At 47.2% G+C, this 22383-nt stretch overlaps 6 protein-coding genes across 6 annotated transcripts; 3 read left to right on the forward strand and 3 right to left on the reverse strand.

Moving 5' to 3' along the window:
* Positions 1-32: 32 nt before the first annotated feature.
* On the reverse strand, positions 33-1324 carry PGRI_081470 (TauD/TfdA dioxygenase family protein; the record flags this gene model as incomplete). Its single annotated transcript, XM_040795861.1, has 3 exons — positions 33-222; positions 277-818; positions 881-1324. 3 exons carry the CDS (start codon positions 1322-1324, stop codon positions 33-35), a joined length of 1176 nt encoding a protein of 391 aa, XP_040651426.1.
* An 849-nt stretch (positions 1325-2173) lies between these two features.
* PGRI_081480 (putative FAD dependent oxidoreductase) lies at positions 2174-3865 on the forward strand (the record flags this gene model as incomplete). Its single annotated transcript, XM_040795862.1, has 5 exons — positions 2174-2301; positions 2354-2479; positions 2531-2795; positions 2860-3006; positions 3065-3865. The coding sequence occupies 5 exons, from the start codon at positions 2174-2176 to the stop codon at positions 3863-3865; spliced, it is 1467 nt and encodes a 488-aa protein (XP_040651427.1).
* A 3043-nt stretch (positions 3866-6908) lies between these two features.
* Positions 6909-7874, reverse strand: PGRI_081490 (uncharacterized protein; the record flags this gene model as incomplete). The annotated part of the gene is made up of 1 exon (XM_040795863.1): positions 6909-7874. One exon carries the CDS (start codon positions 7872-7874, stop codon positions 6909-6911), a length of 966 nt encoding a protein of 321 aa, XP_040651428.1.
* A 1639-nt stretch (positions 7875-9513) lies between these two features.
* On the reverse strand, positions 9514-11896 carry PGRI_081500 (uncharacterized protein; the record flags this gene model as incomplete). The annotated part of the gene is made up of 10 exons (XM_040795864.1): positions 9514-9552; positions 9606-9681; positions 9800-9828; positions 9940-9954; positions 10032-10050; positions 10100-10115; positions 10692-10972; positions 11028-11567; positions 11619-11756; positions 11817-11896. 10 exons carry the CDS (start codon positions 11894-11896, stop codon positions 9514-9516), a joined length of 1233 nt encoding a protein of 410 aa, XP_040651429.1.
* A 785-nt stretch (positions 11897-12681) lies between these two features.
* Positions 12682-17588, forward strand: PGRI_081510 (ubiquitin-binding serine/threonine protein kinase VPS15; the record flags this gene model as incomplete). Its single annotated transcript, XM_040795865.1, has 3 exons — positions 12682-12895; positions 12947-13067; positions 13118-17588. 3 exons carry the CDS (start codon positions 12682-12684, stop codon positions 17586-17588), a joined length of 4806 nt encoding a protein of 1601 aa, XP_040651430.1.
* Positions 17589-19558: 1970 nt separating this feature from the next.
* Positions 19559-22375, forward strand: PGRI_081520 (DENN (AEX-3) domain protein; the record flags this gene model as incomplete). The annotated part of the gene is made up of 2 exons (XM_040795866.1): positions 19559-20959; positions 21020-22375. 2 exons carry the CDS (start codon positions 19559-19561, stop codon positions 22373-22375), a joined length of 2757 nt encoding a protein of 918 aa, XP_040651431.1.
* Positions 22376-22383: the final 8 nt, after the last annotated feature.

A 22383-nucleotide genomic window follows, 5' to 3' on the forward strand; every position in this document is an offset into this window, starting at 1 on the left:
GGCCGTCATGGTGATCAAGATTAGCACCTCGATCATTTTAGTTCAAGGAGACCAGCCAGCTTTTCCAATTCTGCGACTTCTTCTGGTCCCAAAAGACCCAACTTCTCCCGCCGAGTTGGTGCAGTCGGATCAAACACAGGCTTCTCAGCGAGCGAAGTCACCCGTGTACCATGCCTAGGCTGGGATCCCTCATAATCCCAGCTTGCGTTATGGATCGTGATGCTATTGAAGAATAAGCCTCAAATTCAAGAAGTTCCCCAGGGTATTGACACCAACCGGTTATCCCACAATGCACTCGTGCGTGGACTCCACTTAAACCGAACCTGAATATCAGGGTTCTTCTCGTAAACGTCGTATAGGTATCCCAGAATCACATCACTTTCAGCCTTGTCAAGCCCAACGATTCGGTCTGTCATTGCCCGGTTCACCCACAGTGCCTTCCAGCCTGTAGCTGGATGAACACGGACAATAGGGTGCTCACGCTCCACATATTTAGGTCCTGCTTCTGGGTTCTTACGGTCGAGGTATGGGTGAGCTGAGCGGTAGATGGCAGTTCTTCCGTCGATTAGCTTGCGGAATAACGGCGACAGCTTCTCGTATGCCGCGTATCCACTAGCCCAGAGGGTATCGCCTCCGACTGTCGGTACAGTGTCGTTGTGGAGATGGGTCACTCCGGCGGGCTGTCTCTCATGGACGAGATCGCTATGCCACCGAGATGCTCCTCCCGGTCGACGGAAACTCGCTGGTCTCTCTGTTTCCTGCAATGCTGGCCACATCACACTCACACCGGGAACGCCAGGAACATGAGGCACTTGAGGCTAAAAAAGAGAAACAGAGTTAGTGATTGACACATGGTTTCACTGAACTGGACAAAACATACATGAATCTCAACCTCCCCAAACCACTCTCCCAGTTTTTTCTGTTGCTGAGGGGTAATTTCCTGATCACGGAAGAAGACAACGCTTCGTTCGGCAATCAATAAGCCTAGCTCATCTTTCTGCTGGTCTGTCAAATCCTTTAGTTGCAGCCCGACGATTTCAGTTCCGATGTGCCTAGTCAACGGGATCACTTCTTTGGCTGCGGATAGAAGTGCTTTCTTCTCAGGATCGGCTCGGCTGCCGGGATCTACATGTACGCGATCATAGTTTCGCACATTATAAACGTCGTCAATATATAGAGGACGTGATGGCCGGTATGGGTAGCCGTCACTGAGATCAACCCCAGCCTTTTCTAAGCGTTCTCGCGCAGGCCCGGGAAGACCAAGAGTGTCCTTCTTGGGCACTGCAACGTCGACGATGCGTGGATCAATTGGAGCGGGAGCCATGATAGATAATATTTGGAATTTTATATCAGTTCTAATATCAAACCGGAAGGCTTGTAATATATACTTATCTTAGCAATCTCGATTTCCTCATCTAGGTATTGACCCACGTTATACAGTGGGACCTCCGAAATATTGGACCACATCTATGTAGCCAGATATACCGCCCTTTATACCGCCTTCCATTTAGCTATACTGACATAAGTACCGCCTACGTTTAAAATAGATATACTGCCGCAAGAATACATGGATGTTTTCAGTGGTCTTTCCGGTAGTATTCTCAGATAACGTTATGCTTAGATATGTCGACGGCGGAAAAGGGTAGGAAAGGTTAAATTTGTGCAAGCGGCTTTTCTATATATACCCTTTGACTACCAGCCACATAGCCCTACATGTATAAAAGCTAACTATATTCGAGTTTTAGACTGGCAGAACTGGCAGAATATAAAAAGGCGGTATATCTAGGTACTTCGGTTTGGCTCAATATTTCGAAGGTCCTACAAGCACATCATCGTAATCAGCCATTACGCCTTTTATGATCCACGAATGTCATCTTTGGCTGTATCTGGCCATTTTCATACTAATTACCCCTCTTTCAACGTAAATTTAATGTCCAATCCATACCATGTCTTCCACTGCCGAGCGGGGAATGTCACAATCCATGATGAGAATCACGAGCATCTTCACTATTGAAGTCTCCAATGCCGTTTGTTCCGGTAAGCAATTTTGGGATTTGAAATCGCGAAATATCACCTCATATTGTCGTTTGGAGGACCCATAAGTTTGGAAACAATCCACGCAGAGGCGGATAGATAAATCATTTCCTTTTTTCATACTTGCGTGAGAGTCACCATGAGTGAGACTGTTCGAGTCGCAGTTATTGGAGCTGGCATCAGTGGGGTGGTCACTGCTGGCCACCTTTTGGCTGCTGGAATCCAGGTGACAGTGTTTGAGAGAAATGATGCAGCTGGTGGTGTTTGGTAAGATGTTTCGTCTATTTTTTATTTGGAATAATGGGCTAAAACATTATAGGCTTTATGATAAGCGTACTCCAATTGAAGCCCAGTACCCATCACCGAGACCGTCTACTTCAGAGGAATATGTGAAGGATGAGAGGGAAGAAAACGAAAGAAAGATCCTACTTCATGCACCTCCAGGGTAAGTTTCAATAATTTTTATCATATCATAGTCATGCTCACTATTCCCAAGGCCTTGTTATGAAAGTCTCACCAATAATGTCTCGACTCCCCTACTACAGACGACACTTAATGCATGGCCAGAAGGAACTCCTCATTTTGTGAAGCATCATGTGCTTAAGGAATATATTCAAGATACATCAACCAAGGCTGGTGTTGATGATATAACTAAGTATGGCGCCCGAGTTACCCGTGTTTATAAGGACGGGCCAACATGGACAGTTCATTGGAGCACTCTGAGCAACGGTCAAGATCCCGTCGAGAAGAATGAATCTGCAGTAAGTTCTCATCTCTAATATCTGTTGTTTTCATCTTAGGAAGTTGGTTTTAACCGGTTTACAGACATTTGACTCGGTCATTGTTGCCTCGGGTCATTACCACACGCCTCTCATTCCAAATATACAAGGCCTACCTGAAGCAAAAACTCGATGGCCGGAGAGGATCTTCCATTCAAAGTCTTTCCGAAGGTCGGAAGGATTTGAAGGAAAGGTAGGAGTAAACATGTTCTATTGTTCTATTGAGCGAGAGTTTACTGATTGAACTACAGAATGTACTATTACTCGGTGGAGGTGTCTCTGCTCTCGATATAGCCAAGGAAATCAGTGGAACCGCAAACCATGTCTATCAAAGCACTAGAAATGGCGCCTTTGATCTCCCCGCGAGTGCACTTCCAGCAAACGCCTCTAGAATCGCAGAGGTCGAAGTATTCGAACCTTCTACATCAACTACATCCCCAAACATTGGGCCCTTGCCCTTAACCGTACATCTCAAATCCGGGGAGTCTTTGCGCGATATAGATACAATTATCCTTTGTACAGGGTACCAAATGGCGCTTCCATTCCTCGAAGATTATAACGACTACGGTGTGTCTGCCGCTGAAGCAAGTGATAAGGTGCTTGTCACGGATGGCACTCAAATTCATAACTTGCATCAAGACATTTTCTACATCCCAGATCCAACGCTCGCATTTGTCGGAATTCCTTTTTACACTGCGACATTCTCTTTATTCGAGTTCCAAGCGATCGCGGTGGCAGCTTTTCTGTCTGGAGTTGCGCAGCTTCCATCTCCTGCGACTCTCCGGGCGAAATATGAGGATCGAGTTGAAGAAAAGGGTCTTGGACGGAGCTTCCATTCACTCAAGGATCAAGAGAAACCCTATGTCGACGAATTGATCGGATGGGTCAATACGGGAAGAGCTGAGCGTGGCTTGTCTTTGATTGAGGGCCATACTGAGATCTGGATTAAAGAGAGAGCTGCTTTGGTTGAGAGACTTAAGTTAATTTTGGCTGGACAGCTTCCTCGGGAAGATGCACTCAAAGCTCCATTGGAAGTGGCAGTGACTGCGTGAGGTTTTCCAAGATGGATGAAAGAAGATATTGTAGAATGACATAGCCATATTATCTTCAATATAATGTCTTTTCTACTATCGCAATCTAAAATTAGATTATTCAATCTATTTGCGACTATTATTGTTCTGGTGAAGCTTCATCTGTAGTACTTCCAGGCTGAGCTGTATCCCGAGGTCCCTGGGGGCTCTGCCCTAGGGACATAGAAACTCGCTCCTTCTCCGTTCTCTCTTCCTCTTTCGCTCTAATAGAAGAAAAAAAGCGGATAAAGAAAAACGTTTAAATTCATACATACATTTGAAGTATGAAAATTTAGGGTTTTTGGAACACCTCATACCATGACCGATGTATATGACGAACTTCACTGGCAAGTCAGCTGGACCCATGAGAAATGCTTTGAAGACAATGAAGAGCGTTTCCTGTTAATTGGAAGTATGAATAAAAAACCTACATTTTCCGAGCCTAACTGCCTTTTGTTAAATGGAAGCAAGTTCATGTGCCGGAATACCGCAAGGCTTATCACCGTCTGTTATCTTGATTATCAGTTGGTGTTCAATTCCGAGTAGTGTGAGTACCTTGGGAGTGTACATGTATTCTACTAATATGGTATAATATGACCGAGGCTCAGGTAGAGCAAACAGAAGATGGCTCCTCGGATTTTCCAGGAATGACCCCAATTGATTGAGACAAAGTCTAGAAGTCTTGAGATATATTAATTTATATATGAAGATTGTTAGTCTACAATATACGAGGGCTAGTTCAGCGATGAACTTGACCTTGAGCAATTCTTTTCTTCCGATTGTTTTTCCAAGGAGCATCAGATGTAATTTCCTTATAACAAAACCCTTATATAGCCTCATGTGGTCTGTACTTCGTATAGGACTAACAATTCCAGTGTCCGAAAGGGCTGTAGCCCTGGAGGTTATTGAGTATGATGAGTCATGGTAGCTCCCGTGATGGGCGATACCCTATCCGTAGCATAAGATCATCCAATCGGATATCCAGTTCTCTCAGGATTCTGATACAAAAGCCGGTAATTCAACCCCATACGGAGTATATTGTACGGAGTAGAATTCCGATGATGTTTACCGGTCTGACTGAGGATGGTCCCTGCATATGTATCGCTCTACTCCGTAGATCAATCAGAGATGAAAGCAACACGGAGGACTTCGCACCGGTACCAATGATTTTCTCACCCCTAAACTCAGGGGTAGATGCTAATCTAGGTAGGATTATACGAAAAAATCGATAGGTCAGGCTAGGCACCCGTGTGCTGCAAAACCGTTGGCAGTACTCCGTAGTATTAGTGGCGCTGGTACTAGTGGCGAGCTGGGCACATTCCCCCATCAGAGCGAGTAGAATTGTGATAGCCCTTTTGAAATTAGACCCCATCACACAATGAGACAGTGGGACAAGGATTTCTTTGTTCCTTTTTGCCCCTAGTTCATTGCGGATACGGAGGACGGAGGACGGAGTATAGAGATCGGCGTTCTCCCTTTTTAGGTAATATTATCGAGCCCTAAAGGTTCTTTTTTGACTTTTTTTTCTTTCTTTTAGCTTCGGGCCATAGCTCCTTGAAAATCATGGAGATCTGCAAACTGGAAATAGAAATGTGACGGTCCAGGTCTTCCATCGGCTACTCCGTATACGTATACGTAGTGCACTTTTTTTTTTGGACTAACACTTTCGGGTGAGGAAACTGGATAGCTAAGTGCACTGGACTTTTGGGACCCGCTCAAAAATCTCAGGGGCAATTGAATCGGCCCATACGGAGGACCTGAACATATATTATTGTATAGTTTATGGACCCATTTTCCAGATAGGCGAACAGACGCGATGTCTCCGCGGCTGCACCGAACACTTCCAAATGGCTGAGTGTCGTTTTGTCTCCACTTGAGATGACTAGCTTCAAGTGGAGATAGCGGGGGGAAAATTGAAGAGCTTTTAATATACTCCGTAACGGATGAAAAGGATATTGAAGAACGGGGATTCCCACTATATTTTTCTGTGATAGCGTGTGACGAGCAAGGATTAATAGATTGCAGGAAGAGGTCATGGCTGGGGAAGTGAGACATACCCTGATATCTCACCATTGAACCTTTGAACAGTTTTTTATTTTTTTTATTTATGATTTGCATTAGAAAAGAGAGCAATACGTACCTCCAGAGTTAAAGTTGTTTTTCTTGGACTGTTGAAGATCCCCTTTAATTTTAGCGTGTGATTCGTGAAGTGGAGCGCGGCAAGAGAGTCGAGAACCCTCGTGGAAATAAGGTACAATTTCCACGCCCTTAGATTATTCATGTAGATCTTAAGTGCGGTGATATTGGGTGTTAGTACTCCGTAATATATGTTGTACTCCTTTTACCCGCGCGCCAGCTTCTATGCAAATGATATCACATTTGAAGTGGGCCATTCCGTATGGGGTAATAGATCAAGACCTATTCCGAAATGAATTTCTAAAAACAAAAAGACCACCAGTACAAAAATTCAGTATTCCAACCAAAATGCATCATATAACAACCAAACAATGCCAAGGAGATAGGGCTGGGATATATGAATCCTAGGAATCGCATCTGTAGCCCAGTAAACAAAAGCAAAATCAACAAGCCAAAAGCAAAAAAAAAGGCAAAAAAAGCAAAAAAGCAAAAGCAAGTTCAAAGTGGCTCCGACCAGCAGATCCCATAACGGCAAAACAACGCAACTTGTAAAACTCATAGCGAATTTGAACAATGTTTCCCCCCAATATTCATTTAGTCATGCAGACATGCAGGCATGCAGACATGGGACCAGCCCCTAGTATTCGCTAGCTGAGCGGCGGTCCGAGGATCGTTGGCGTGGACTGGGCACAAGGGAAGATGAATCGTGGCTGATAAACTTCCTAGCATTGCGGTGGTGCCTGTCTACGCAATCATGTCTAGGGATCATATCAGCACACAAGTACACATTCAACGAGAATATTCTGGGACCATACCGGGCAAGACTATCCTGGCGACTGAAACGCCGGTCGCAACGGTCACAGCAGTACCTTCGAATCCCGAGATGAACCTAGAGGAGTCTCAGTGTCTGTTCTTGGTTGGTTCTGCTCTTCTTACTCACAGTGCTCATGTGTCTTTTGAGATCTGAGCTTCGCCCAAAAGTCTTGTGGCACTCATTGCATGGATGGTTATTCTTCCATTCAGGGTTGTGCATCTTTTGGTGCTCCTTACAGTTGGAGCGTCGGGTGAATTTGGCACCACAAATCGGGCATTCCAGGCCACTGGCAGATACTAGCCTGTCATGTGATGAGCCACGGTCTCTGTTGCTCGAGATGGTGGTACCATCGGCAGTCCCTTCAGCGTATACTTGCCGTTGAGTCATGACTTGTCCAGTGTTGATGCTCTGTCGGGATCTGTCGTATTCAATCTCCTCCCCCATCGCCTCAAAGTAGGAAACATTGTTGGCTGGAAATAGGGGCATCGTGGAGGGGATAGAACCCCCCGGAAACACACTCTGGTTCCAGTGTCCTGCGGGTTCGTTCGCTACAGTGCCCGGAGGAACATTTGATGGGGTTGTTGGTACTGAGCAAGGTGTGTTCATCCACATATCGGTCATTTGGCTTGGAAAGGCATTCTGACTAGGGACAATCTCCATAGCAGAGTTGTAACTGGGCGAGGCGCTCATCGTCGTCGGGCTGTAGAACCCTAGTGAAGTCTCCGAAGCACTATTGTTGAGTCCATTGTAAACTGGTGGGTAACATGTTCCGTTGGAATAGTCGTCATAGGATAATGCGAAGGTGGGAGTAGGCGCTCCATGGACCAGTTGTGATGGAAGTGTAGGCGTGGGAGGGTAGACCCTCAGTTGACCGAATGCATTCTCGATTTCGCAGCGGGATATCCCCAGACCAATAGGAGAAACCCCTCCTTGGGATGAGGTAGAGACGGGAGACGAGTATGTCGATGTTTCGCGGGAGCGTCTATGTTCCCTTCGCGGGGAAGTGATTGAGCGATAGACCAAATCCTGGGTTGGATTCATATTGGAAAGAAATGCAAAGAAAAAGAAAAATAAGTATAATAAGAAGTGTATTCCCATCAAACCAACCAAAGGCTAGTCTATATCAGAGTGAATATAAAGGGCGACAAGACCAAGTATATATAGTAAAGGCTTTTGAGTCAACAGCTTCGCTGTTGGTGATTGACGGCAGCATACATCTGTGGCTGAGAGGAGGGTTGTGGATAGGGTATGAATTCATTGGAGAAGAACTTGCGCCGCATCGACACCGACAAATGCTGAAGATTGAACGACTTGACGCCGTAATAGACAAGGCAGATTTGCAGAGGAAAGGGTCTGTAATTGCGGTGGAAGAGAAAATCGGGTGGGGGGGCATTAAGGGCCGGGTTAAGTCTAGGTCATGACAATTAGCTCCGGAAAGATCAAGATATAGGTATTATCATAGACATTTAGGGCAAATCATTGCATTTACAGCCTAGTCTCGGGCACTTTTTAGAGATCATAATACCCTATAAGCACTTAACTGGTTTGTACAGGATATGACGATGCATAGCGGCTGTTGGGTTTGTCTGGAAAACGCTAACTATCCATTTCAACCACCGTTGGGCCTGGTCTGCCCAACCGAGACGTGTCCCATGCAGGCAGTAGCCATACAGAATCATTAACTGAGCCCGAGTCTCTGGATCTCGGCTTGGCGAGGGTGCATTGGTATCGAGCCATGAGCACAGCCCGTGCTCAGACGATGTATTTCTGACGAAATTCTAGATATTGAAGTTGATTTTGAACACTAATTATCGTGACCTCAGCCGTATGCGGGCCCTTCCGAACCGTTCCCTTTGGCTTCATGTATACCATAAGTGATAAACTCCACATCGACTCCACAGATCCGGACAAACTGTATAAGATATTTGAATTCACTCTATTGACTTGCTTTCCCCCCATATGGATCATGTACATGCAAAGGAGAACTCTTGAAACGCCAGGGACAGGGGGGAGAGAAAGGGGTGGGGGAAGCCCAAAAAGAAAAGAAAATAGGAGAAAAAAAAAAAAAAAAAAAAAAACTACCGCGCCATTTTGGATTCAAGACAAAAAGATTAGTATTCTCTCACTGCGACATTGCCTCCACTTGGGTTCGTAGTCGTTCTATGGTGTCGATCAGGTCCGCAAGCTGCGGTACTTGCCCGACACGCCCCATGTCTAGCTCACGCGCGGCTTGTTGATCCACACTGGGTGATTTTCCTTGTAGCCGATTTGTTTCAACTACTGAGTGTGGGTCCTGACTTCTGGTAGGGTTTCCAGAAGTACCTTGGCGTGTGGACATTGGAAGATTGTTTTTTGAACCCCATTTAGACTCGTATGCCCATATCAAGGCCACAAATGGGAGGTGGGTGGCTCGAAGTAAGATAATGCGTACACGGCGAACAGTTCCGGCAGAGAGAAAAAGTCGCATGGGGCGGATACAAAGGAGGGGAATAAGATTCTGCGGGAAAGTCAGGAAATATTCCAGAAGAAAATAAAAAAAGATTCCACTGACCAGGGGTGGCATGAAGTATGTTAGTCGTCGAGAATTGCTGCTTTCTAGGACATAAATAGCCAACCTGATTGGTTTGTTAAATTGGAATTTTCCATTGGGGCAGTGCCACCTTTTTCAGGGATGTATAACTTACTGGAAAAGATATTCTTCTCGGGCATGGCGCATCACCTATTGAAATTAGTTTAGTTTAATAACTTCCGAAGTATGTTGTATTTACTTACCCCTTCAAGACTCATACTCATCAAACTAATTAAGGATGATAGAATGAGAGTATTGGTCATTAGGGCAAAAGTAAGCCTATTAAATGGTCAGTATATAGAAAAACTGCGTGGAAATAATTCCCCGAAAAAAAGCCGGCATATTTAGAACGTGATCAAAAGCGCATGCCAGTAACAATTAAAAACTCCAAACTCACATCAAGCCATAGCCGAAGATGGGGGAGATCTAAAAGAACTAGCGTGTCAGTTAACTTAACATGATAGCCAACCATTTTGTCAATCTTCCGGGATTGCGATTGGAGAAGCTGCAGAACAGCCGCTTAGTGCATTGACTTACTTCAGACGCGGTGTCCTAATATCCAATCAATTCAGCCACAGTCAGTGCACAACGTCCAAAAGGTCAAAAGGTCAATGATTTATGAAACCCACTAATCCAAGAACACTCGATCTGTATATAGTTAGGAAAAGAGCGGTCACAGGGATTATTTTCATCATACCCAAAGAACACTTTCACTAATAAATGGGACATTGTACTGAGTGACAAGCGGTCACGAGCAAGCATGGTAAATGTGGTCAAAAATCCTAACAGGGGTTCAGTAAATCTACCCGTGGACCTCTGGTCTGCTTAGCCACACTTACCAATATACAATACTACCACCACTGGGAAAAATCTGAAGAATGCCTTCGTCTGAAACACTCTGGAATCAGCCTTGGGTCCCATCTGAGCGAGGATTAGGAAACTATACCATCTCTTTTAATACCGGTATCTATTCCTAGTCAGTCCTTTTCTAGAAGGTTACATGCAGGATCCACTTACTAGACTGCCGAAGTATGAATTCAAGCTCACAAGTGAGCAGATCCTGTTCATTCCGTGTCAGCCCTGTCTTCCAGAGATTAATTCCACGAATAACCATGCCTCGGAACAAGAAATAGAGCCTCAAGGGATAGAATATCAAATGAGAGCTCAATAATGGGGTTGTCGCCCTTCACTAGTCCAATGACCCCTGTGGCGGCCTTATTAGTCGGACCATTGACACAGATGACCTGCAGATGAGCCGCAAGGCAGATTGAGAACACTGAGTGACTCACTCGTTATGACGAATGCCATTCCAACACCGATTATGCTCAGGTTCCAGAGACTCCAGAACCCCATTTGGTAGAACACAACTCCGGCATCAATGATTCCACTCAATTCATCGTACGCAAAAGCGACGATCCACACATACATCACTGCCTCAAAGATACCAACAGCTTCTTGCCTCCTCTCTACCAGAACTGCGTAGTAGAGAAAGAGGAAAGACATGAAGAAAACTGCTTCAAAGATTTTCCGGTACAGAGGTACTCTCAGGCGTGAATATGGATCAGCCGTTCTGATGAAAGAAAATGGTCAGTATGTCTACAAGAATGTGGCTCATTGTATCTAACCTTCTGTTGAAAATATGAGGTTTCTTGGTGGAGTTGACCGTCAGAGAATCCCAGAAGACGATTTCACCCTTCCAAATACCATCGACCACCCTTTGAACAACTCGCTGGCTCAGAAATCTCTTTGCATGGGCAATCGTTGCTATCTCTAGCGCATTCAGTCCGAAAAATTGGGAGTATCGTTGGGCATAGGCTTCCTCATGTTGATGTGTATCTTGTGAGGTTCCAGGTAACTGAGCCTCTATGGCTCTCTTGCCGCCAAAAAGACGATTAAAAGGAGAGTTTGGCAGTAGAGGAGTAGTCTCGCTTTCCTCCTGACTTGTATCACTTTGGATATTTACGCCAGGGTCGCCTGTCTCGGATTCAATGATATTTATCGACCCGCGTCGCGGTGATGGTAGCTCCTCTAATAGAAAGTCAATTGTCTCCCGCTGATTCAGATGGCACAGGAACTGCCAGGCAACAAATTCACAGGCTGCACCACGGCTCTCATTGAGTCCCCAGTCATCCTCAGTGGCAGTGGTGAAATCCCATTTCAGAATCCTGAATTTGTTAACCAACCAGTCTGACCGGTCGTCGATACGGTGAACTTACATCAATGCCACAATGATGAAGGGATTATGCGTGTCCTCTGCTAAAGCGTGGACCAACTGCCTAAGACGGTGTCCTTGGGACCCGTACAGCATTTGTTCAAACGTGTAAGCCATTTCACCCACGGCCATGCTAATGAAGCTACAGGGGGCTTCGTTAATTCTGCTTATTCAAGAAGACAGGCAACCTTGGAAGACCCACTTAAACAGCTTGGGAAGAACATCAAATAGCGACTCGTCGGTTTCGATCACCGGGATCTCCATATCCATGTGTGAATCCATCTGAAGTTCTACTGTGATTAGTGTATCCTTGGGGATAGGGCGAAACCAGTATCAAGACCGAGGCATCGAAGAATCCATGTCGTTCATATTTCAGTTGGTAGTGTAACGATGGCTTTTTTAATATTTAAGGTAAATATGTCCGAAATTTATTTTGAAAGAAGAATTGTAGGAAAAGACGACGAGCTGAAAGTTGTCGACATGTTGCTGACCGCCTTGTGCAGCGGTATAGACGGGGCCAAAACCCCATTCTAGGCAAGATCGATGCCCTGATGCCTCATTTTCCGAAATAAGACCAGCAGAATAATCAAGATACTTGAATTATTATTACAACATAGTCGGCCGTATAAGCGGCCTTGTGATATCCTTTCAGGGGTCTTTTCAGTGATCTTTTCAGTGATCTCTTTAGCGGTCTCCTCAGATATTGTTCTGTTCATATATCCCAGTTTTATAGGTCGACTGTATAAAAACAAAAGGCGGAAAAAAAGGCTTTCTACAAACGAATAATGTATATAATCTTTCAACCTTTGATAAACCGGTGTGAGGGTTAAGAACAACGCCAAAAATGAGATATTAAGGTATTGGTATTCTCTAAAAATGGGGGCTTAACCCCCGGCGTCTATACCGCTGCGTAGACCGCCTTGAGCACGTGTCGACGCGTCCAGTGACTTCATCGTCAACTTTCCTTATCGCATAGCTCTCACCTGTGATTTCCATCTCATTTACACAATCTTTGACTCTGAGTAACCAACAAATCTCTAGCAGGGAGATGAGGGGCAGTCGACACCATGGGACAAGGTTATTCCCTCACAACCCTGTCCGCGGGGTCAGCAGGCATCGATGTGCCTGAACTGTCCGATCTAGTGTATGAGAAGTCGATGGGGGGTGGCAGGTTCATGAAAAGTATTCGCGCAAGGCAACCAAATGGTCTGGCGCTCATCAAGGTTATCATGAAACCGTTCCCAACCATGGAGCTGGAGCCATATATCAAAAATATTACAAGTATGTTGAAATCAGATAATTCTTATTTACAGCTTCTAATGTTCACTTCAGGGGAACGGAAGCTGTTGTCGGATGTGCCAAATGCACTAAGCTACCAGAGAATTCTTGAGACTGCCACGAGTGGATACCTTGTGCGCCAGTACATCCACAGCTCTCTCTATGATCGAATGAGGTATGTCTGTTGCAGTTGTTGCCAGCGAGCAAAACCTGACAATGTTATAGCACACGGCCTTTTCTAGAGCATATTGAGAAAAAGTGGATTGCCTTCCAGCTTTTATGTGCTCTTCGAGATTGCCATTCACTGGATATATACCATGGTGATATCAAAACTGAAAACGTTTTAGTCACAGCCTGGAACTGGCTGTATCTTTCTGACTTCTCGTCGTCTTTCAAACCGACATTTCTCCCTGAGGATAACCCAGCAGATTTCTCTTTCTTCTTCGACATCTCTGGGAGGCGAACCTGTTACTTAGCCCCCGAGCGATTCTGTGTTGCCGGGGAAGAGCCCAGTGAAAGCCGTGTCAACTGGGCAATGGATATCTTCAGCGCTGGTTGTGTCATTGCGGAGCTCTTCCTTGAATCACCGATCTTCAACCTGAGTCAAATGTACAAGTATCGCAAAGGGGAATACAGCCCAGAACACAGCCAACTAGCGAAAATCGAAGATCCGGAAATTCGGGAATTGATCCTGCATATGATCCAACTCGAGCCAGAGTCTCGGTACTCGGCGGATGAATATCTGAATTTCTGGAAGGGCAAGGCCTTTCCAGAATACTTCTACAGTTTTCTTCACCAATACATGTCCCTCATGACCGCTCCGTCCTCCGGGCGACCGGACGTGGACGCAGAAGCAGCCAACCGAGGGGAGGCAGACGAAAGAATTGAGCGAATTTACTTAGACTTCGATAAAGTATCTTACTTCCTAGGTTCTAGCACCCGTGGCGTTGCGACTCTATCTAATGTCCCAACCTCCAAATTGACTGGCAACACTCTTCCTGTGAGGCTCGATTTGCCAAATGGTGAAACCAAAATTTCGGCACAGCATTCACAGCCAGACGAGGGTGCTCTGATTTTCCTAACACTTGTGGTATCCAGCCTACGAAATACAGCCAAGGCATCGGCTCGAATAAAGGCCTGTGATATCCTCCTTGCCTTTGCGGAAAGGTTGTCAGACGAAGCTAAATTGGATCGCATTCTTCCATATATCATGATCTTATTGACCGATCGGACTGATACCGTCAAGGTCGCTGCGATCCGCTCCTTAACCCAATTACTAAAAATGGTCCAGGTGGTTTCTCCAGTCAATGCCTATTTGTTCTCCGAATACATATTTCCAAGGCTCCAGCCATTTGTTGCTACCTCCAACAGCAAGTCAAGTGTCATGGTGCGCGCCGCATATGCCTCATGCATTGCGTCTTTGGCCCAGTCGTCCCTAAGATTTTTAGACATGATCCAAGCATTGCGTTCCGATACCCGTTTGGCTGCCTTGATTCCGGTCGGCTTTGAGCCCCGATGGACCGAGGATGCCACTTATCACAATCTCTATGACGTGGCTCGGGTCGACCTGCTGGAATACTTTGAGATTCATACAAAAGCACTGTTGACAGACCCGGATGCATCAGTTCGGCGGGCATTTCTTGGCTCCGTGTCCAGTCTTTGTGTCTTTTTCGGCAATCTCAGAGCAAACGAAGTAGTTCTCAGTCATTTGAATACCTACTTGAATGATCCAGACTGGATTTTGAAATGTGCCTTTTTCGAGGCAGTTATCGGCGTTGCCGTTTACGTGGGGAGCCTGAATCTGGAGTTATACATATTGCCGCTGATGGTTCAATCCATGACTGAGCCTGAGGAATTCGTTGTGGAAAGGGTGATTCGATCGCTAGCAGCTATGGCTGACCTGGGCTTATTCCAGCGATCAACAACGTGGGATCTCCTGAACACGACTGTTGGATTTTTGGGGCATCCGAACGTCTGGATTCGGGAGGCGGCAGTCAAGTTCGTGGTTAATTCCGCCAAGTATCTATCGATAGCGGACATTCATTCTATCCTGACACCCATTATCCGGCCTTTCCTCAAGACCAAAATAGTTGTGTTTTCGGACATTCAAATGCTCGATGCACTCAGACGGCCAATGTCGAGAAGTGTGTACGAAATGGCGTTCCTCTGGGCTTCCAAAACAGACAAAGGTATTTTCTGGAAGTCACCAAGCCGCGAGGGCATGTTCAGCTTGTCTGAGCCTGGATCATTCAGTCCGCGCGTGGGCCAACGAAATCCTTCCTTTAACATGGCCGCTCAGTCAAGAAATGACGAGGACGAACAATGGCTTGGTCGATTGCGAAACCTGGGGATGGGGCCTGAGGATGAATTTAAGCTCCTCGCACTCAAAGACTACATCTGGAGGGTCTCATTACGGCAATCGAGAGAAACCGATCTCAATTCAACTGCACCCTTGAACGACATCGTCAGTTTGACACAACATGGAGTCAAGCCCCAGACTGTCTTCTTTGATAAGGAAATTAAAGATCAGTCACGAGCAATCTCCTCGGACGTAAACGATGGCAACATCGAGGATCCAAGGCCGAGAACAATCGCAGATGCTTTGCTTGATGCCTCTACAACCATTGAGCGAATGCCCAGTGCCCATCGCAAGCACTTACGGTCGAAAAGCCAACTTTCGAAAGAAACAAGACGCGCCTCGGGTGTTCCTACCTTGGACGGAAATGATACGTCTTCATTATCATCGTCTCCAGTGGCGTCATCGCCTGCCGGAGGACCTACGTCTCGTCCATTGTCCCCTCCGAGCTCTGATAATGGTCGAAGGCATTCCAGTCGCCGACCGAGCCCTGGAGAAGACGGCTCATTGACACCAACTAACACAGATACCAGAAGCTTATCCGATCGTGTAAATAAAAAGTCTAGCGCGATGAGCTTGTTGAGTCGCAAAGACAATGCGAAAGCATACGCTGAAACGGGCACAAGCTCCGCAAATGCTTTTGGAAAGGTAGACGCACCGATCCAAAGAGGAAGCACATCCCGACCAGTGACACCCTTGCTCTCAACCGAACACAAAACAACCCAAATAATGTCGCAGAAGTATCGTGCCCATCATTCGTATGGGGGCAACGACCCTGCCGTTCTACGACTGCTAGACAACGTCTTTGAGGAAAATTACCCGACGGACCTATTTGACCTAGGGCCATATGTCAAAGAAGTTGATACCCGCCAACCAATTCGCAGCGCTACTGATCAAGAGCCGAGTAAGATCTGGAAGCCCGAAGGGAATCTGGTCGCGACTTTTGGCGAGCATAGTGCGGCAATCAATCGTGTTGTGGTAGCACCGGATCACTCATTCTTTGCTACCGCATCCGATGATAGCACGGTGAAGATTTGGGATACAACTCGCCTTGAAAGGAACTTGACCCCTCGATCCCGTCAAACTCACCGTCATGCAACAGGCTCGCGTGTGAAGGCCCTGACCTTTGTTGAGAATACCTACACTTTTGTCAGTGCGGCTACTGATGGGAGCGTTCATGCCGTTCGGGTGGACTATCAGAAAGTCAGTCAGACGGCAGTCCGATATGGCAGGCTTCAAATTGTTCGCGAATATCAGCTCCCCGTAGCCAAAGACGGATCGCCCGAATACGCAGTCTGGATGGAGCATTTCCGTGACGAAGGGCAGTCCACCTTGATTATTGCGACCAACACTTGTCGCATCATTGCGTTGGATATGAAAACTATGCTGCCGATATACACACTGGAAAATCCAGTTCACCATGGAACATTAACTACATTCTGTTGCGATCGCAGGCATCACTGGCTACTGGTCGGCACAACTCATGGTATCCTCGATTTGTGGGACCTGCGCTTCCGCGTCCGGTTGAAGGCATGGGGTCTTCCAGGCTGGGGTGCGATCAACCGGATCCAACTACATCCCGTCAAGGCCCGCGGACGCTGGGTCTGCGTATCCAGCAGCGGCAGCCACGGCAATGAAATCACAGTGTGGGATATCGAAAAGTTCCGCTGTCGCGAGGTTTACCGAGCGACCCCACTGGGTATCGGCAACAATGGCCTCAATGGCGCCCACCACCCTTCCCGCGCCCCTCACGCCTACCCGACGCCTATCGTGCCCAGTGAATACGAAGCGTGGCGGGTCGATGGCGATCGGCCAGAAGGAATGTTGAGTCGCTTTGCAACAAATGGCCCTGAACCAGGTACCCCATCTTCCATTAATCCAGCCGGCGACCGACTCGGCATCTGGGCGTTTGCGGTCGGCCTCAATGCCCCTGGCGAAGACAGGGACTCCAACACGAAGTGTGGGTACATCATCTCCGCAGGATGCGACCGGAAGATCCGCTTCTGGGATTTGGCTCGACCGGATCTCTCCTCAATAGTCAGTGGGCTAGACGTCGTCTCAGATGGTAGTGCCAGTGGCAAGCCACACTACGAGCAGTCTCAGCCTGGCCCCAATCTCTTGGTTACTACCGAGCACCTCCCTAGTTTGTCCACTGGCCATTCTCGAGATACTAAGAAGGGAGCCAGCCCGAGGCCGCCGCGTAGTACCGTGATCAGCCTCCAGCAGCAGATGTTGTTGAAGAGCCATCTGGATATTATTCAAGATGTGGCGGTTTTGCGTGTTCCATATGGTATGGTTGTGAGCGTTGACCGTGCTGGTATGGTGTACATCTTTTCTTAGGTTCAATATATCCTCGGAACTTGAATAGTATCTAAACTAGGTATTTGCGAACAACATATAGTATTCTCGAATTGTATTTAAGGCGTATATAGAGTACGGAGAACTCCGTTCAATAAATGCATTGCATCCGGTTCATCTTTTTATAGATATTCACTAGAATTGATCTGAAATGGAACACAATATATAAATGGCTATTCCGAATATAGCCTCTACCCCTATCACGGACAATAATACTAAATGGTCAAACCAGCGAAGCTATTGATCCCCCACATGTTTTATATTGCAATATACTAATCCGCACTGAAAGAAATACTCCGTAGTAGAATGTGCATTTATGTCGTAATATATGTTGTACTCCATTCAAAGTAAACCCACCAGATAGCTAGGTACCTGGGAATAGTGTACCGGATACCTCGGCTCTTGCGGGTTCCAGTTGCATGAACTAAGGTACCGGGTACGATGCCTATTGGTACTAAAATTTTTGCTGGGGAGAGCTGTGAGGTGGGTCCTTGGACGAAACACTGGTGGATCGAGTCGGTGGATCGACAGGTCAAAGACCCCAATGAGGCCTAGAGCAAGGAGAAGGATTCTGGAAAGTCTTCGGATGAGAATTCCAGGAGATTATATACAACATACGGAGTACGGAGTACGGGAGTAGAGACTAATTTAAGTACATAGTATGATGTTTCTGATAGCTTCGATGTACTCGTAAAGAGAAATTGGATGTATAATAGTCTCAGATGATAAGGAGATGTCTAAAAAAAATAAAAAATAAAAATAAGATTGTAAAGTTGGAACAAAGGTATTTGAATTATAATCTCCGAGTCGGATATAAGAACCCCCGAGTTTATTTATACACTTTTAATGTACTCCATACAAGCTATGTTGTACTTACAGAGTACATACAACATGTGTATATGTACAGAGGTTCGTGACCTTATACTCCGTGCATGTCTATCCATGGTCCATGCGGTCTACGATCTCAAGTTCCCAGATCTTCGTTTCAACATCAATGATACATGTACTATTACGAGTCAGAACATTGAACCTTGCAAAGTCGTGAGGGGCTTCGGGAAATGAGATCTCCGCTAAAACTACCACTCTGAGTAGCTCGGTAACCTTAGCTTTTCCCGGTTTGAGGGGTTAACCAACAGTTATAAAAAAAAAGATGTTGATAGTATATATATATATATACTCCGTATATTCCGTATAATATTGTATATTGATTTGATACATCATTGGATATTCTGTGAAATCCAAGGTTCAAGGTCAGATTGGCAATATGTGAACCAAGGTTGAAAGATCGAACTCATGGGGCCAGGGGAACCCACCAGGTAAATCATTTACCGGTTCGGACGGGTAACCACACGGGATATCCTACCTTTTGACCTTTTCGAGTCTGATCGGCATCGTAGGGATATTTGAAGAAGGCTCCTAACCGCAGGTAAAAGGAGCTTGCATATATTTATGGTTGCACTGCAGGTTATCGAGGGCGAGGATAAGGAGTACCCCATAAAATAGAATCAAAATAGGCGACAGTTCACGTTCATTCCCTTAATTCCTTAATAGTAAAATAATAATACATAGTTTATAACCTGCAGAGATAAAAAGGTAAAAAAATGACAAAAGAACTTGAAAAAGACAAAAATGTGAAACAATACATAAGATACGCTGGTAAACAAAATACAGCTAATTAAAGTGGAGAGAACTCCTTTGGCCTTAGTTTACTTCTCTTCTTCTCCTATTTGTCCTCCCCCTAAACCCTCATTCTTTGGGTTCTGTTTTTCAACTTGTATGGGGTGTGATCTCGAGTCTCGAGTCTTGAGTAATTATTGAAGTTTCACCCCGGACTTCTCACACTCTCTATATCTCGACACTCATTTCGCTGCTTTTCTATATTTCTCGCTCGAACCGGACTCGAAAACTCACAACACTGGACTTGGCTCAAAACTCGATATATAAATTCCACAATGGTCCATTCTCTGCGAGATCATGGCTCCTTTGTCCGGCCATCCACTCGGGACCGGCCTACGACACGCGGTGAAGGGGAAAATTCGCTGGTCGTTCCTAGCCGTACGTCGTCGTTGCACTCGCGCATCACCCAACCTATCCCGTCTACTCTCAGCATCAAACCCGCTCAGCGGACACCGAAAACACTCACTCATGCTTACATGGTATGTGGTGTTGGACGCGAACCTTCACAATGGGTTAAAGCCCCTGCCCCCGCCCAGGGCAAGATTGGCCACATGAAGGGGGCCGTCGGTCAATTCTGGCTTCCCGAAATTCTGGGAAGTAGCCCTCGACTAGAGCAAGATAACGAGATTGCACGAGCTTTACACTCGGCCATGCGAGCATGCTTCCCTCACGACGTGGAGATTTGCACCGGCAAGAGCCAGCCTCACTGTGCACACCACGCGTTCGTGTTGCAACAGGATTCTTCTCATACTCTGTACGGTATCGCGCTGCGCGTTTGGTCCCGTGCCGATGAGAAGCGCGCAGAGACCATCCGCGAGCTACGCAAGAAGACCGAGCCGGACTTCTATGATAATCCCGATGAGACCTACTGGATTCCTTACTGCCTCAGCTTCCTCTCCCGGTATCCCCTCTACGATCTTCTAGGTGATTACCTCCGTGGCATGTGGATCCATTGGAACAAGGCCACCAACCTGTTCCACGCCGAGGAGGTCTCCCGTATCCTTAGCTTCCCGGCCCCGCGTCTGAACGACTTGGTCCGTATTGATATGAAAGATTATGCTCTGTGCTATCAGTTCCCCTCGTCACCAACCGGCTTCCAGAACTTTTCTATGTGGCCATTGTTCACTTGCCTGTCGATCCCCAACATTGTTGGCGTGATCGAAGCTGCTGTCTCCCCTACCCGCCGCATCATTTTTGTCAGTCACTACCCGGCGATGCTGACTGTTGCTGCGGAAACCATCCGGTACTGCGTTCGCGTCTACGAGTGGAGCGGTCTGTACGTGCCCGTGGTTCACGCCCGCCACGTCAAGGAGCTCGTCCAGGAACCCGGTCCCTACATTCTGGGTATCACTGCTGAGTGCCGGACTCTGTTCAACGCCCCGTCTGATGCCCTCGTGGTCGACCTCGATCGCAACTTCGTCCTCACCTCTAGCCCACCTAATGTGCTGAACCAGGGCCAGCGCACCAAATTCATCAACCGCATGACACAATCCCTGAATGGTGATGTATCGCCTTCCGGTGTGCCCCCGCACCTGCGCACTGCCTACGCTGGCGGCAAGCTCATCCCGGCTGGCCAGATCATTGTAATGAGAGGAGAGGTCGAAAGCATCGAAGAGCCCCAATGGTGGAACCAGGATGCTGTTATGGGTGTCATGGACCATGTGTGCGAGAAGCTGGTACGTTTACCTTCTCAACTTTTTACTAACCACAATCAAGACTAACGTTCTATTTATTAGGGTCGCAACACCGGTATGAAGGCCATCTTCGGTGGCTCTGTCAAGAAGCCCCTCATGACCAAGGTTTCCATGCGTCACCTCAACGAAATTGTCCGTGAGCGCAACCAGTACTCTCGGGATGCCATGGAAGCTTGGCAAGACTTCATCAACCTCAAAGGAAGAATGGACACCGAGCTCAGCAAGGTTACTAAGCGCAATAACTTCTTGGTTGAGGAGCTCGAGACCTGGAAGCAGCAGTTCCTCAAGTTCCAGGCGTTTGCTGAGCAGCTCACCAAGGAGACCTCCGAGCTTAAGGTCAAGATCGAAAACCACAAGCGCGAGAGCCGTCGTCTCACTAGTCTTATTGACCAACAGAAGGACGATGTGGTTCGTCTTACCCTGCGCTTGTCTGGTACTGAGAAGCAGCGTGACGACGCTCTCGAGGCATTGGTCCTCCAGCAGGAGATTGCCGAAGAGCTCGAGCGCGAGCGCAAGCGCAACCAGAAGGAGATTTCTGCTCTCTCGCATACTAACGCGACCCTTTCCCGCGAGCGTGAAGATGCCCAGCGCGTTGTCATGCATCTGCGCAGCCTCATCAACGGCCAGAGCCACCACATGGAGCACATTGTCCGCTCCATTGGTAGCAGGTCGGAGATTACTGAAATGGTCGAGCAGGGCTACGAAGACGCTCCCGAGGAGCTCAAGGAGGATGTGTCCGTCGCTGGGTCGAAGGAGTCTGTCAAGACGGCTAAGGAGGTCAATGGTGACAATACTCTGGTAAATCACATGAAGCCCGAGCTAGAGCAGCATTTGCTGAACATTGGGAAGGATCACAAGACCCTTGCTCGCCTCAGCATCACAGATGTCGCAGACCGCTACCTGCGCGACAAGACCGATGCCATCGCAGATATCATCCGCAGCATCAGCGACCAGTGCGCCGCTGCTGTCGAGGGCTTGCACCTTGCCCAGGATGCCGAGGATGAGGAAGACTCCGTCATGTCTTCCAAGCACCAGAATGACCGTCTCGGTTCCGACTACGGCAACATGGAGGGCCGCTCCACCCGCGCCCCTAGCGAGATCAGCGACGCTGACAACAGCTCTCTCCACCCGGACAATCGCCACTCCAGCATCCCCCCAACACCGGATCTGGTCCACAACCGCTCGAGCACGTCCATGTCCATGATCAGCAGCTCGACTTTCCCTGAACGGTCAAGTCAGCAGTATGGCCCCGGCGATATCCCAACCCGGATCGTCGAGGACGATGATGAGCACGCTCACGAGACTGAGAATGTTGATGACCAGCAGACTGAGCGCGGCACTTTGTCCAAGCAAAATAGCGAGGATCTCATGCGGCCCTCTACCGCACGTGTGATCTAAACTTTTCA

Source organism: Penicillium griseofulvum (assembly GCF_001561935.1).
Source record: "Penicillium griseofulvum strain PG3 chromosome Unknown contig_77, whole genome shotgun sequence".
Classification (NCBI taxonomy): domain Eukaryota; kingdom Fungi; phylum Ascomycota; class Eurotiomycetes; order Eurotiales; family Aspergillaceae; genus Penicillium; species Penicillium griseofulvum.